Source organism: Venturia canescens, chromosome 9 (genome assembly GCF_019457755.1).
Source record: "Venturia canescens isolate UGA chromosome 9, ASM1945775v1, whole genome shotgun sequence".
NCBI lineage: Eukaryota > Metazoa > Arthropoda > Insecta > Hymenoptera > Ichneumonidae > Venturia > Venturia canescens.
Window position 1 is genome coordinate 6,112,380 of NC_057429.1, and position 13,576 is coordinate 6,125,955.

The 13,576-nt window shown below is 36.5% G+C and overlaps 2 protein-coding genes across 4 annotated transcripts in view; both read right to left on the reverse strand.

Moving 5' to 3' along the window:
• Nucleotides 1–13,576, reverse strand: part of inaD (inactivation no afterpotential D) — a 2,962,486-nt gene that overhangs the window by 1,674,466 nt on the left and 1,274,444 nt on the right. The gene's annotated exons all lie outside the window — the stretch shown is intronic.
• On the reverse strand, nt 6,361–10,940 carry LOC122416412 (uncharacterized). The gene is made up of 2 exons (XM_043429348.1): nt 8,449–10,940; nt 6,361–8,065 (listed from the first exon to the last, which is right to left on the reverse strand). The coding sequence occupies exons 1-2, from the start codon at nt 10,108–10,110 to the stop codon at nt 7,184–7,186; spliced, it is 2,544 nt and encodes an 847-aa protein (XP_043285283.1). The 5' UTR covers nt 10,111–10,940; the 3' UTR covers nt 6,361–7,183.

Genomic DNA, 13,576 nt, shown 5'->3' on the forward strand with positions numbered 1-13,576 from the left:
TGATGCCTTGTTAGTGTCTTCATCTGTGTTGGATCGTGTCAGACTGTCTTGGTCGTATAACTGTGGGGTTGTGTCTCTTGGTATTATCATCTGTCATTGTCTGGCTGTGTGAAGCGATCTTGACGTTTGATCATTTAATCGTGTGTCTTAATCGTATCGTGTGTGACTATGGATCATAACCGACAACACCATCGTGGTCGTATGCGAGATGAACGAGACCAACGCCTTATGATTCGCACTATTGATCAGGCTTTTGGAAATTATGTTCGAGCTCGCGAAATTTATAGAGAGTGGCTCCTCCAGCGTGCCCATGGGGGACGGCTACGACCTGGTGCTGTTCCAGATCGGCGGGAATTTCAACGACTTGATGAGCGCTATAATGACCAGGAAAGACTTACCGTCCGGGGCGCTGGACAACGGAGAGCAGGACGTCCTCGAGTCCATCGGAGGATCGGGGAGCGTGTTATTGCTCTCGCACAGGCCTATCCCGTCATGGGTTTACGCCGAATAGCCGCTCGCGTTGGTGTAGCACAGATGACAGTGCGTCGCATAATCCGTGAAGAGGGCCTGCGACCATATCGTGTGTAATATGTCCAAGCACTGCATCCTGGGGACGATGAAGCTCGCCGAAATTTCTGCCGCTGGATGCTTCGAAAATTACAGAGAGAACCTCAATTTCTTGAGCGCATCTTGTTCACCGACGAAGCGAGCTGTTCGAACACCGGCATTGCGAATAGGCAAAATATTCGCATCTGGGCTGACAGGAACCCTCATGCGATGTTGCAACGAGTCCACCAGGGTCGATTCAGCGTAAATGTTTGGGCAGGTATCGTTGGCGACAACATCATTGGTCCTGTTTATTTTCCGTTGCGGCTGAATAGTCGAAACTATCTGGATTTTCTGCAGCACGATTTAATCCATCGGTTTCGAGAATTCGTTCCACGGCAGAATCGCCGACACCTCTATTTTATGCACGATGGTGCACTACCACATTTTGGTCGGCAAGTTCGTGGCTTTCTTCACGAAGCGTTTGGAACGCGATGGATAGGCCGTAGACCTGCGCCACATTTATGGCGTTCTCCAGACCTTAATCCACTGGATTTTTTCTTGTGGGGTGCACTGAAAGCTATTGTTTATAGATCGGGTAGGGTGATCAGAACGGCAGCAGATCTGAAACGCCGTATAGATGACGGAATGGCCCAGCTAAGACGTAACCAGCTACTCCTGGCCAGAGTTCGAACAAATTTAAAAGAAAGACTGATGAGAGCGTGTCTGCGTAATGGAGGTCGACATGTGGAGGCTGGAGAACAGGCCCGTATGCTACGAGCCATCGGCATGAACGGATCAGTTCTTTTCATTCGAAACCACCGTCACCGTCGTCACCCGTGAGAACAGCCACAAGGTGATATTTAGAAAGACGGTAGCGAAAGTTTAGAGTCGGTAAATACCGTGGAAGGGAAAGGACGAACGCGTGCGCACGCACGCACGCGCGCGCGCACACACACATACTCAAACATACGACTCTCAAAGGTGCGGCAACAGTGGCCTCAACAGCTGTTGCCATTCACCATGTGCCTATCCGTCCACCTCCTCATGATGAAAGTCGGACAACAGTGAGTTTCCATTTTTCGAGTTATGGAATCCACTGGCTAAGTGATGGAAGGCTTTATTTCGTTGCTTAACTAGTTATTATTGAGTTTCTCCTTCCACGCTCAGGCAAATTCATATTTTCGAACTATGAATATTTCATTTTCTTTTTTCTGAGTGATGGGCTCATTTGCGACCCATGGTTCCTTTCTGACTTTTATTTCTCTTCACGAGTAGAAATTTTGAAGCCAATAAAAAAGTTTGACCTTGAGTTTCGGGCTCAAGGTCAATTTTGCGGTTAGGGGGTAATCTTTGTCGAACGTGGCCTCGAGAATCATCTGGCGAAGTGGCGACACATAATTTTTATACATCCTGTACACCTCTTTTACACACTCAGAAGTACTGGAAAAATTTTGTTTTTAATTAGTTCCATGGTATATTTTTGTTTAATGGTATGTTGAAAATAGCACTCCTAGAATTGGTGTTAACAACAAATCTCAAAAATGGAACTTCTCAGGACGAAAAACCAAAAAGATTCTTAAAATATATGAGCTATTCTAGTCCAAATGTGTAAACCCGTGCCCCTGACCCTTTTGGATTTCTTTGATTTTTTTTACATGCTCACATTGAATCATAAAAACATCCTCATCGTAGTTTTAAAGTGTTCCCAACCTCCCTCATTTCGGAACAAAAAATTTTTCGAAAAAAAACGTCATGTTTTACAATTTGAAAAAGTTCTAAAAACACCGTGATAGTATATAAAAAATTTTAAGCCATCACCCGCAGTGGGCAGATTATTTTTTCGGTATTTTACAAACTATTAACGTTTTTGAAATTGCAGAAATTTTCCAAATAGTTCACCCTCAGTTAATACTGAAATATTTTGGTGCTCAATTTAATTTCGTTGATGATTTTCGATTAATCCAATACGAATTACAAACCTTAAATCGAGCATAATGGTACGTGATACCTGAATAATGCTCCACAACATGATATAAAGTCTGGAGTTCTTAATATTTTTTTTTTTCAGAATAGGTATAAAAAATTCTATTTGTAGTAGAATTAATTATAATTATTAAGTCAGATTAATTCACGAGAAATAGGTTTTTATCGCAGTTTGGGTGTGCGTGAAGGAAGCCATGTTACTTGAAGTTTGTTACTTGAAGAATGAAGAATGTTACTTGAAAAATGTTTTAAACCTGATATCATCAGCATGAATGCTGTAAAATCTATCGACAAGTACATTTATGTTTTTCGTGCTAACACCTGTAAAATCATGGAAATCAATGATTGTAAGACTTTTCATTCAAGAAAGGAAACGTTTTTAAATATATACAAAAGTTGTCAAGTATATCGGATTACGAAAATGATTATGATTCCATTTTTCAAAAAATGTACTGCTGTTTATATGGTAAATATATGTTCGATTCTATACAACCGTACTGAAAACTTCGTAAAATAGCCGTAAAAAAAACTAGAAACACTGCATCATACATTTTTCAATGTCAAAGCACTTGGAGTTGTGTGATCTTCGGCAGGCTGTAAAGAGTGATGGAAGTTCAGGCCAAGAAATTCCTCGTAGCGGGTCTTTCTAGATATAAAGAACTACTCTCACCTAAATTTTTGTGAACTTCGGAGTTGATAGAAATCCGTGATGCACGGTCAAATTTCACGATTTTTCGTAAAATATCGAAAAAGACCAACTTTGGAATGATATCTCTCTAGGCTCCTTCACGCAATCCAAATTTTCAGGATGACTCGCTTGAAAGGTATAAAAAACGAAAAAATGAGCCATATTAGAAGTCAATTAAGCTAGAAAGAAGCCTGTAGCATCAATTTGAAAATGGTCATTTTATTGAAATTTTCAATTCATTTAACGTGATCACAATGAAAGGCCTCTTGATCTGGACGACTGACCACGTTTTTCTATAATCTAGATAGTATACTAAAGGAAATGAAACCAGTATTATTTGACTTGAACGTAAAGTTTTTGTGATCTTAAAAAGAGGCAAAAAATGGTCATTTTTTGATATTTATAAGGCTTGTTCTCGTGACCTTGAGCACTTAGAGACTTGAAATTTGGTATTTGGGGATAGTTTTTAAGGTACTCCAATGTACCTAAGTTTGAGAAAAATCGAGAGACCCCTCCCGAGAAATTGGGCGAAATCCACTGGATCTACTCATGTAGGTATACATTCTGGACATAAGAAATCTGCTTTATTGCGTAATTACTCGATAACTGAGCAGAATTCATTCTTAACTATAAATAGTCCTTGGTCAGAGATTATGACGTTCTGATTTCAAAATAATTTCAATCAAAACAAAACTGGAAATTCAAATCTGAAATCGAAAGTGAGTCGAAAAAATGGAGAAAACTTTTTTGTTCATCTTGACTTGTCAATCTTTACGAATATAAACCGGATCTCAAAAAAATATTTGCTTTTTTTAGTCGAAATCAACTGAACAAATTACAATAAATCTTCCACCAGATCAAACATTTCAATTCAATTTGTGATTCGATCAAAAAAATGGTCAGTAACGGCTGTTATTTAAACTGATAGCCTGATGGAAAGAAAAACTAATAAATCACGTAAGTATAAGTATGCTGAATTTGTCAATTTTGAAATCGTGTTTTGTTCAATGTTGTTTCGATTTTTCACCAATTAATAGCTAGGAGTCTATTTTTTTTTTTTTTATCGAGGCTGTAATGGTTAATAGAATGCATAAATATTTAACGTTAATTGAGTCAGGAATAAAACGTCATACAAAGGGCATTCGTTTTGAAGGTAGCTGATTGTTAGAGCAAGAACGAGTTTTCTCACGATAAACAGATTGACTTAGTTATTAGGCGACAGAGCTGTCTGGCACTACTTCTGTTGTCGGTTACGGCTTTAGATTCCTCATTCATTTGAAGAAATTAGTGAATTATCTATCAGTTCTCAAAAAGTTTGATCAACCGACCGCAAAAAATAATTTTTAAATAGCATCGAGACCAAAAACGATTATTAAAAGTTCATTTAAACCTCTGAACTAAAAATGGTGTTGCAGTTTACATCTGCAGTGAACGAATTTTTATTTTTATTTTTTTGCAATGAATAAATGAACAATCAATAGTATTTAATAAAAATTATAATCGAATAGATTTATTTAAAACTTTTATCCTTTGACTCGTATGGAGAATGGAGACTTTAAAACAGATTTCTACCGTTCAACCACCCTGCAGACAGCGAAGCGCTTTGTAGTCCAGAAGAATAAAATTAAGTTCTATTCTGGAATGACGTAGGTTAGCCAATTTTTTTCTAGGTTCATTAGATATGGACGAACATATTTTCACTTATGCCCCAAAAAGTTAGGTCCGGATTTGTCCGTAACCGTTGTTTAAACTTTTGGAACCCCACGTTTTGTTAAATAACGTCTTTGTTATGGGTTGTACATGGAAACTGTTCAAACAAAAGTTGCTCATCTCATCATTCTTGAAAAAATGAGCCGTCATGAGATCGATTATCATTATTTGTTTAGTTGCAAAACCCAAAGTCCCGTGAAAAAAAATTACATTTTTCGTTATAAATTGATAAATAAACAACGTGTAGCTTTGAAACTCATGATACAAGTAATATAAGATGTGTTCAAAATTATCGTACAAATTTTTTTTTGCTTATGTTGTATAGTTTAGCAACAATCCGCAACAAGCCAAAATCCGTAAATCGTCTGCCCAGTCTGATCGCATTGGCCTACAGGTAGCCAAAAAATCATGGAGTCAGATCGTTACTAGTACTTTCCATAAATGGAAAAAAAAAATGTTTATACACCAAAATCACAATTTTTGGGCGACTTGAAATTTTATGCTTTTAAACAATTAGAGATATCTCGGAGAATTTTCATATTATTGTAAATATTATGATGAATTGTACTTGCCCTTCATTTTCCGAGTAATTTAAAAAAAAACATGAATATCTTGATTAGAACCGGAGATAATGATGTTTAAGTGTTATTTTGTTTATTGTTGTTGTTATCGACATTGGGGGGTGGAAAAAAATATCACCTACCTCTCAACACCCTAGGGAATCACCGTGAATTTTTTCAGATCCTTAGGTGTGTTTTATCTAATTAAAAAAAATTGATTAAAGTTCGTCGAGCGTCGTCAGTGGGAGAAATGAGACCGAGCGGCGCGGTGGGGGGTCCGAGGCCTCGCGCGCCAGGTCGTTTCTACCGCTTACTTAACAAATCGATTACTCCGTTAATAATTACCGTACAATAGTTTATTTTTTTTTTAACTATGCTATTTTTTTCTTAACAATTCGAATCTGAAATTAGATTTTCAATATTCATGAATTTTTTTTTTTTTTATTTGAGTAATATTGTTAGGAAATATTGCTGGAAATAATTTCAAGGACATAATGTGAGTTTGAAGATAGAATAAAAGAAAACACAATTTAATTGGGATGGTGTGAGTATATATATATATATTTATATACATATAATGGAAGAGCGAGAGAGAGATTCAAAGCGTAAAATCATTTAAAATACGTAGGATAGTAGTACAAAAAATAAAACTGATTCAAGCGTCAATGACATTTAATATTACAATACGTAAAATAATTGTGAACATGTGACCATAAATATACATACATTTTTTTCGCTCGAAATTGTGTATACATATTATATTATAAACTTATTTATTACAGTATTAGCGATATTATAAAATACACGAGTGGAGCCTAGGATCGTATACATACATTACATCGTTGTTTTTTGTTTTTTACAAGCAGGCGAATAATGTACCATTGAATCATCATCGAATTCTTAATTTTCATTAGTATCCAACGCATACGTTACGTCTTCGTTACTTTCGATCAGATCTGTTTCTACCTCAAGATCATCGTCAATTTCGTCATCGCTTATATTTAAATCAGGTTCAGCTGTGTTCGAACAACTTTGTCCATGACACATTTTACAAACAACCGCACATTTAAGGCCTAATTTCCTACATGTACAGTTTGACAAACAATTCCCTTTATCACAGCCGCATGATATAATTTCCAGGAGTTCTTGAGGAATTAGCTCTTCCTTTAAGGTTATTGGTATTAAAGTATTATTAATTTTTTCCAAACCCACTGCATTGGGTCTTTGGAATTATCGCCATGCCATTCACGAAGTTGTAAGTAAGTCCTGAGTGAATGTTCATTGGCGGCCATATCAGTCGGAGGAAGAGCGCTTAAATTAAAAGTACTTTTGAGGGTAGATTTTGAAAAGCACAAATAGCGAAATTCGTGGAACGAATGATCATCTATTTTTTTAGCACCATACATAGCCATGATTATTCTCTGGCCAGCAGCGTTCACTGAACTTTTACTAGCGTTTGGATTATTGAAAACCTCAGCATCCATTCTCAGCCCGTTCAAATCATTTTTTAACAATTTAATTAGCTTAGCTTTCCCTTGTTTGTATAACGCTGACGTCGTGTCACAACCAGTGAACGCATGGATAAAACCGATACATTTTCGGTTTTATCCATTTCGGGATAAATGAAACGATTTCGGGATACATGAAACTATTTACACCAAAGATTTTTTCTTCAACTGTTCCTCGGCCTGGCTTAATGTAATATAGGTTTTTTTTTTGAATCGGCATTTTGCGTCAAAATAACGAGTAGATCAATATCTTCGCCTACAATAAATACCGAATGATATTGATCGGAGATTGAAATCGCCGTTTCTACAATCAAATAATCCGCGTCTTCTTGTGCTTGTTTGACCCCAAAGCCTACATTTCTTAGTTTTTCCGATAACATGTAAATGAGATGCGATTTATTTTTTTCGTTGGACAAAAATTTGTCTTGTGTCAGAGTTGAAGGCATATGTAAATCAAATTTCACTTCCGGAGCACAATTAGCCCGCGTTCTACGTTGCCGTTCAGCGCTCTTCGTAAACATCTCATCTGCTTTTTCGGGATAGCCATCGAAAACTACTATGCAGTTAGGAGAATAGTTATTCACCAGGTAATTCACATATCGATCCAAAATGTCTTTGAATATCTCTGTCGACTGCCAAACTATCTTATGCAATAAAAACCCGCCATCGATAACATACGCATTATTCGGTGCCTTGACTTGTGGTTCAACTGGAGTGAAAAAATTATACAGCTTCGACTTCGGTGTTTTTCGCATTCCATTGTCGTCAAATAATGACAGGGGATAAGGCACTAGTTCATGATTAAAGTAAGATTTTAATTCACTTTCGGTTTTCTGAAGCACGCAAATTCTTTGAAATAGAAGTGAAGGATCAATGGTAACTGTTCTGTCGGCAACTTTCACCAAAGAAACCAATGATTTAAGAGACAGAATCTTATTAATTTTTTTGAATTTAATATCTTTGAAAGTTTTTGGACACTGATCATCAGTTATTCGCCACGTATTTTCTAAGCAGGTTAATCCGATTTCTAAAGCTTCGTGGCAATTTATTTTACTATCACCTTTTAAGGAGTTTCGGTACAGAAGTCAAAATATTAAGAAATTGATCAAATTTGGTGATAATGTTCTTCAACATCAAGTGCGAAAACACAAATTTTTTCAAAATTTTCTTCTACTTAGTTATCGAGTAATTACGCATTAAAGCAGATTTTTTATGCCCGGAATGTATACCTATATATATATGGAAACGCTATGCTTATACACGTAAACTTTAGTGATCAATTACTCGATAACTGTGTAGAAGAAAAATCTTTAAAAATTTGTATTGGCAAATTTGGCACTAAAGAATATGTTCACCAAATTTTATAAAATTCTAAACTTTTTGAAATTTTTTATGTTTTTAGCATGGTTTAGCATGGCAACATTGTATCGCCTGTACCGAAACTCCTTAATCCACTACTCAAAGAAATTATACCTTCCATGTGCGGAAACGGATTATGATTATCGAACCAATCTGTTAGTTTTTTAACATCCGCATTATCTCGTGAAATACGTGTAGGTCGCGCATCGATATGCTGCTCAGTGCTGGCCAAAAAAACATTACAAAACTCTGTGATTGACTCAGTAAGATAAACTAGTGCTGGCGTTGTTAATACCCATTTAGACAAAACACTATCAGACAGGCTTCGTGTTGGTCCTCCTATATCTTTCATCGATCTCATGAGAAATTGTTCAATAGTCATATCTGACCAAATACCACTCCAAAACTTATCTGTGCGTCTAATAGTAAAACACCCTTCAACAAACTGTTCGTATTCTGCTTTATCCATTTTTTCCGATAAATTGTACATATTTTGCAAATACAGATGTGCAGATTTTGCATAAAGGTGATGACCGCTTGAATGGAAATATGGTAGTATTTTCTGAACTGTTTCCAGATGCAACTGCCAATTACCACTTCTTTCTGCTTCTATAAACATCTTTACAAGTGTTACCATGTGAAAGTACTGAGTCCATAATTTTGCGGTTCCACTATTTTTCGAAAGTTTTTCCACAGTTGCGATAAAATTGTTCTTAATATTATTAAACTGTGAGTCTTTTTTTATACTTTCCAAAACAGTATGAGGATTTTGAAGAAGTGCTGTTAACTTTAAAATATCTTGTTCCGAAAAGTCTGTGAAAGATAGTATAATCTGGGCCAATGCGCAAAGTGATAACGTATGGGCTCTTACAGCTCGAGAATAAGCATGCCCTGCTAACATTTTGTCGACGGAAGCGGGTGCGTATATTTCAGAAAACAGTTCTTTCAAACCACTTCCATCCATTATATTGCCGATAGCGCCTAAGAAGGATATTAACAAATGAAAGCCCCCTAATCTTATTACAACATTTTTCAAATTTGGATCATCTGAACAATGCATGATTTCCATTGCCTTCATATAAAGAGGCTGGTCAAAAGTCACGAAGGCTATGTTTTGATTTTTCGATTTCATTCGTTCTGCTGCTAGGTTTAGAACTGTATAAATTGTGTCATAATTGCCAGGAGGGCTATTTAAAAACGGAAGGCATACGATACGCGATATCACGTATTGTTTATCTTTATTAACATTTTCCATAAATCCGTTCCAGCCTTGGACGTCAGTACAACTCGTTTTATAATTATAGAGCCATAAAAAATCTGCTGATTTTATATCGAATTCATATCGTACAGTCGGATTTTTTAGATTTAGATTTTCAACTAAAACATTTTCGAGTCCTGACTTTCTGTACCCATCAAAATTTTTTATAGCAATTGCGCCGAATTTGCCTATAGTTTCTGCCGAGGGAAGTTTTTTCAATTTGGGAATGCTTGAACCACATGAGACAGCAGAAGCTGGAGTAACGCATTCAATGCCACACATAGCGTGGAATGTGTGTAACCCGTCAATAGTATTGATATTGTGGTCAGCATTATCAAAAACGAATTGGGAAAATGAATCGCTGGCGATGCTGGCATTGCTCGGTTCCATTAATATGGAAGCCTCAAACAACAAACTATCGTCGTAAGAACAACAGAATCCTAACGACGATAAAATATTCAATAAACTTTTAGAGCCGAATTTTCTGTTTAACATTGCGCCCAACCCAATTTAAAGAGAAGATAAAAAGCTGCGTGGGCGAACGCTAGCGATTATCGCATGAGCAATCGATACTATTTTCGATAAGTATTTATTTTGTTTTTCTTGCTTATTACCCAAAATAACACTTTCAAGAAATAATCTTAATGAATTTGGGATCACCTTTTCAACGTTATCGAGAAATGAATGCAGAGACGGATAATGATCTAATTCATAATTTTCAGAACGGATATCTTGTGCAATAATCTTCGCAGCCGCAGACACAATTTTACGGCGTTCGGACTCATCGTCTTCGGACTCTTGAAAATGTTTTAATAAAATTTTATGGCCCGTGTCACGTAAGTAAATTATAGGCTCATTACCGGGAATGGATGTTATTATTATCTCATTGCCAAGTTTTTCATATAATTGCCGTTTGAGCCATTGATTGTTTGGAACTGGTCCGGTGAAATTGTCGGTAATTTTCTTGAGAGAAAAATTACGTTCGTCAGGATGGTCTTGAATAAATTTTTCAATAAGAGTTACAATGTGAGGAGTATCTTCTTGAGATTGATTTGTTGTTTCTGAAGGCGCACGCATGAATTTTGAAAAACAGAAACTGTGATATCAAGCTTTTGCCACAGTTAAATTATCGGTCAAAAGTATGCGTTCCATAACTTCGTTGGACCATGCATCTGATCGCAGTGCAGCCTGAAGTAATATATTATCTCTCGAATCTTTGATGAGACTCACAGTTTCCCGTTTCGAAACATTTTTTTTTGCTTGATTTTTCAAAAATGTTTCAGATGCATCTTTTTCACAAAATAAACAATTCGTCTCGAAATCGAAATCTGTTACTGTATCGGAGCGTGTGGATGCAGCGCACGTATTTGATGTTGCGGCGTTGATGCAGGCTTGGATACTATTCGCATGAGTGTAATTTTATGACACTTACTATGAAGTACGATATTATCCTTGCCACGGAGTTCTCGATGTTTGTCGTCTCTTCTCTGAACACTTGCCTTGATTAATGTCCCCAGCGCTTTTTCTTTAAGGTGAATCGTTTTGCCCTCGTCTAACGATTCCTTGCACAGGAAACATCGATTTTCCTCCATGATCAGATAACCTACGATAACATAATATGCTAGTCTTTATTTTATTTCCATTACAATAGTATGACAAATACTAAAAAAAACAATTTTTTGTTTTGAATGATGATTAGTAGAGTTGACTTTTTGGAATAAAATTCTATAGATATTATAAATTAGTGAATGTGTTTAAATAATATATGTTGAAATATGTTTTAATGCATTACAGGAAACAGATCAAACATTATTACAAATTATAACTTACCACAGAGCGACGTATTTCAGCAAACGTAATATTTAGCGATGTGTTTGACTAAACATATTGAAGCGAAACACACTCTCAAACACTTATTTCGACGACATGGCACGCACGAGTGTTTACATCAGCGGCCACATTGAAAACCTGTCACTTCGCGAAGCGGCGCTCGGGAAGCGAGGCGCTCAGCGCTGCCAACTCAATTTCGCTTCACCAAAATTCCCTAGACTCGCAAAATTCTTGATTTAATTCAATTTTGATTAAATAATATTATTCTTGTTCAGAAAATTAATGCGGATTATTAGAAAAACATATTTGGAACAAATGGGTGAAGATTTCAGATTCAAATTATTTAAAAATTTAAGAAAGCTTTTCTTTGAGAAATCGAGCGATCACAGTGCGCATGCGCGATGACCTACATTCAACAGGCACGTGCAAGAACGTGACTTTCGGCAAATTAGTGAATAAAATCAAATAAAAATAATCTTGTGAACAAAATCAATAGAAAACAAAATCAAATAATAGAAGAAGACTTCAAAGGGATAAAAATCGATCCAAGATTCATTTTATTAAATTTCATTGAATTCTTGCACATGCGCAGTGTGACTACAGCTCGACTCGGCCAATTGGGACCCATGCGGGGGAGTTAGCGCACCAATCAGAGAATTTAGAGTGGGAGTCCCTAGTTCGAGATTAAGTCGCGCAGCGAATTAGAGTAAAGGACAAAGTCCAAGCGCGTTATTATTATTATTTCCTTTGTTCGGGAGAGTATAAAAACCCGAGCGCAGAAGCTCCGGTGGACAGTTTCGTCTCGAATCTCGCAGAGCTCGACTCGCATTCCCAATTACCAAACGCCAGTCTTGCCTCGAGATCTCGCTACGTAAACTCGCCAAATCAGACGAGAATAAAGAAACATAAATTTTTCGCTCATTTCAAAAATAGCTCTAAAAACAAAGAGCAAAATAACATCGCTATTATCCCACTCAAAATTCAAAAAACAACACCTTTCCTCTCTCACGCTAAGAGGGCCGGGTTCATTCGATTTCGTTTGAACTCAAGATTCTTAGGTGAGATTTTCCGATCTATCCAGGAGGGCCGGGACAGTTCGATTCCGTTCTGTCTCAAGATTCCTGGTAGATTTCCAATCCTTTTTCTATCCAAGAGGGCCGTGGTTGTTCGATTTCGTTCGGTCACAAGATTCTTGGATAGGACTCCTACCATTTCACGCCAGAGGGGCCGGGATAGTTCGGCTTCGTTCTGTCTCAAGATCTCTGGGTGGATTCTTTTCCATCAACGAGTCATTGTTTTCTGAGTGGTGATTCAATTAATCAATTAATTCATTTTCAATCAAATCTGAGTATTTTCTTTATTCTCAAAACGAGACAATTTCGAGTCATTTATTATTTCGAGTTAATTAAATTATTCCAAAAGCGAATCACTCACTAACAATCATTATTTGAATTATATCGAGTCAAAAGAGTGAGATCAGTAAGAAATCCACTCGATCAATCAAATTTGTGTTATATCGAGCCAAAAAGTGAGTTTATAAAATTATCCAATAAAAATTAATTAAAAATTTATCAAAACCAGCGTTGGCGAGATTATTATTGTTATAATTGCGAGAAATATTAGAAATTTGACATTAAAAACGAATTCCTTCATGCGAGATAATAATTATTATAATTTCGAAAAATAGATAATTGCGAAATTCCAATACAAAGAAAAATACCGGAAACAAAATTCTCATGCAAAACAAAATTCATTTATTTTTGTAATTTAATCCGTGAATATTAGGGTGGTCCTTAATAGGGGTGTTGACGAATTTCGATAAGTGCGCCCCCCAGATACGTTCGAAATGAATAAAAAATAATGTGTGTGAAACCCCAGCGCTGTAGTTCAATAAGAAGACGTGCCTGTAAGCTCGTTTTGTTTCCCATTTGAATAACATAGGATTTTCCGACTAATTCAGTCATTATTTTTCCGATGTGCTCCTGAGCATTGAAAAAAAATATTATTCATATAAATCCATTCTGAATTTGCATGTTTACGCGTAAATTCTTTCCCATGGCGTTATTACAACCCTTATGCCCCCCCATCCCCCTCATATTATACTCGACGCAAAATTAATCAACTTTTTGGC

Bases quoted from the DNA above. Each gene is read 5' to 3' on its own strand.
- LOC122416412 (XM_043429348.1), bottom strand. From the start codon at position 10,110: ATGTTAAACAGAAAATTCGGCTCTAAAAGTTTATTGAATATTTTATCG. The intron at 8,066-8,448 runs TTAAGGAGTTTC...TACCGAAACTCC, and splicing joins TAATTTCTTTGAGTAGTGGA to TTAAAAGGTGATAGTAAAAT.